Genomic DNA, 2,632 nt, shown 5'->3' with positions numbered 1-2,632 from the left:
AGTCCATGATAGTCGGTGGATCTGTGGGAACTTGGACATTTCCCTCCCCTGTGCATGCAAGGAAACACAGAAAACATTACTGAATGAGCAATACAAATTGGACTGATCCTGCAGAACTTTAAGGAAAGAGAACCACCAGGACATCTTTCCTGGATAGCCTTTCAGTTCATCTCTGTGGGTTATTTCCGATAGTGCAACCCAGTTAGTGGTTTATACATAAGCCGTTTTTTTTTAGAGCATTCCATAAGAGTATCTTTCAGGTGTTCTCAGCACAGAGGGGCTGGAATGAAGGGATGAATAAACAGCACAGTCCTGAGTGTTCAGGAAAGCTGTAAGAGACACATTTGTGACCTGTGGGCACTTAACTATGAAGGGTCATGGCTGGAATCAAATCAGGAAGAGAACATCGCACACAGCCTTGCCAAAGGATTGAGTATCAGTGTTATGATAGCCGAAGAGAAGCTGAAAGTAATCCACAGATAAATTTGCTGAACAGTAGAGAAAACAAAACCGTGGAAGACAAATGCACTTAAAGTTTCCACATGAAACAATTTATGATTTGTGAACATGGAATCAAAATGAATACATTTATGTTTTAATCCTCATTTTAACTTTAAACAGAATGATAATACAGAAAACAAGTGTCATGTGTAAAATTACACAAATCAATATGTTATTAGGTTGTGTGTCATTTATAGGATATATATAGCATTACTGGCAGACAAAAAAAAATCAATGATTTGATGACTTTGGAAATCAAAGTTGTAGGAATACCTTTGTTTGGAGTCCAGAGGAACAATGCCTAAGCAGAGAGCTGAGATTGTCAGGAAAAGCACATAAATTAGGAGGTGGGTTACTTTTAATGTGATCATACAAATAAGATGATACAAAAAAAATTATCGCACCATCTCACTCAATCTATGTGTTATTTATCGCCAAGGTCAATTCAGAATTGCACAAAGAGAAAAGCCACATGTACTTACCTGCAAAGCAACACCATTTAGCCAAGTATCGCAGTTCTTTGGAGAAACTCCTACTTTTTGTTAGCGCAATGAATGCTTGAGAGATGAATGTGCACAGGATGGCAAACAGGATCTGCGAGGGAAGGCAGCTGAGTAGATGTTGGACATCATGGCCTGGAAATTAAGTGATGCTATCCTTTATTTGGAAGTTCCCATGGAGAAAAGGTTTAGAGATAAAGAATGTAACGAACTATCTTCTGTAAAAACAGTGGATGCACCAGCATGATGCTCATGTCCAGTTGTCATCATCTTCTCCGTGTCAGTGGAAGCAAGAAAAACAATGCACAAGAATAAAATCAGGTATTTACAAGCAAAGAACTCTCTTTATTTACATAATATGCTGTATTTTTCACTATAAGAAACAGAAAACTCATAGGCATGAACCATACCATGTTGATGTTCTTGTGTTTCTCAAAAGGGTTTTCTTAGTTCTGGGCATGAAGATGATTTGGGGAAACCTCATCCAGAGAATGATTTTCATTTCACTCACAGGACTTGGGATTTTAGGGAATACCATTTTATTTGAGAGACATGTATATTCTTTCATCATGGGTCCTGAACACAGGAATATAGATGTCATTCTCATCCACTTGGCTTTTGTAAACACAATCATTATATATTGCATAGGGGTCAGAAAAATAGCCACAGTTTTTTATATCAGAAACTTCCTAGATGACATTGGCTGCAAAACTACAATTTATCTAGAAAGGGTTGCCCGTGGCCTCTCCATCTGCACCACCTGTCTCCTCAGTGTGGTCCAGGCTGTCACCATCAGTCCCAGGACCAGCCTTTGGAGAAAGCTCAAACCACAGACTGTATGGCATGTTCTAGCCTTTCTCCTTCTCTTTTGGATCTTTAATTCCCTGATAAGCTTCAACTTGATCCACTATATCACAGCAGGCAGTAGCATGAACAGGTCTGAAGATTGGATGTATTCTGAGTATTGCTGTATGCTCTCATCCAGGCACATAGTTAAATGGCTTTTCCTCTCGCTGATGACTCTTCGTGATGTCACTTTTCAGGGTCTCATGGGCTGGAGCAGTGGGTCTATGGCTCTCCGTCTGTATAAACATTACACACGTGTGCTCTATCTTCACAGCTCCAGGTCTGCACATAATTCCAGGCCAGAAATCAGAGCTACCAAAAGTGTTCTCACTCTCATGACCTGTTTCCTTTTCTTTTATTGGGCAGATTTTATTTTCTCCTTCTACACAGGTTCCACATTGACACATGATTCCACAGTGCTAGATATTAAAGCATGTTTAGTACTTAGTTATGCAGCTCTCAGCCCCTTTGTCCTGATCATTAGGAATATCCATGTTGCTAAGCCCTGCTGTGTCCCATGAGAAATAAGAAATTCCTTTTCACATCCAGTTCTTTATGATCTAATGCTATGCAGCTCTTATGAGGACCCACAAACTTTTCCTGCCTTCTTGTTTGTGCTAACGTACTTCCATGATCACTGACTCCCTCTACTTATTTACAAAACACTGTCTGTGTCCAAGACACTATTCTGACCCAATGAGCAGGAGATTAAGTGCATAAGGACGTTGGGAAGCACCCTTTATCTGAAGGTGTCTTGCAAAGTCGAGATGACCAGGGAAAGAAGC

General features: G+C 40.0%; 1 protein-coding gene across 1 annotated transcript; it reads left to right on the top strand.

Annotated features, from left to right (window-relative positions):
• Positions 1-1,315: 1,315 nt before the first annotated feature.
• Positions 1,316-2,368, top strand: LOC129668889 (putative vomeronasal receptor-like protein 4). Its single transcript, XM_055596986.1, has one exon. The coding sequence runs from the start codon at positions 1,460-1,462 to the stop codon at positions 2,366-2,368; it is 909 nt and encodes a 302-aa protein (XP_055452961.1). The 5' UTR covers positions 1,316-1,459.
• The last annotated feature ends 264 nt before the right edge of the window (positions 2,369-2,632 follow it).

The sequence above is a fragment of the Psammomys obesus genome, unplaced genomic scaffold (genome assembly GCF_907164565.1).
Source record: "Psammomys obesus unplaced genomic scaffold, mPsaObe1.curated_primary_1811, whole genome shotgun sequence".
NCBI lineage: Eukaryota > Metazoa > Chordata > Mammalia > Rodentia > Muridae > Psammomys > Psammomys obesus.
Note: the sequence above shows the minus strand (reverse complement) of the source record. Positions and strands in the feature narration are given on the sequence as shown.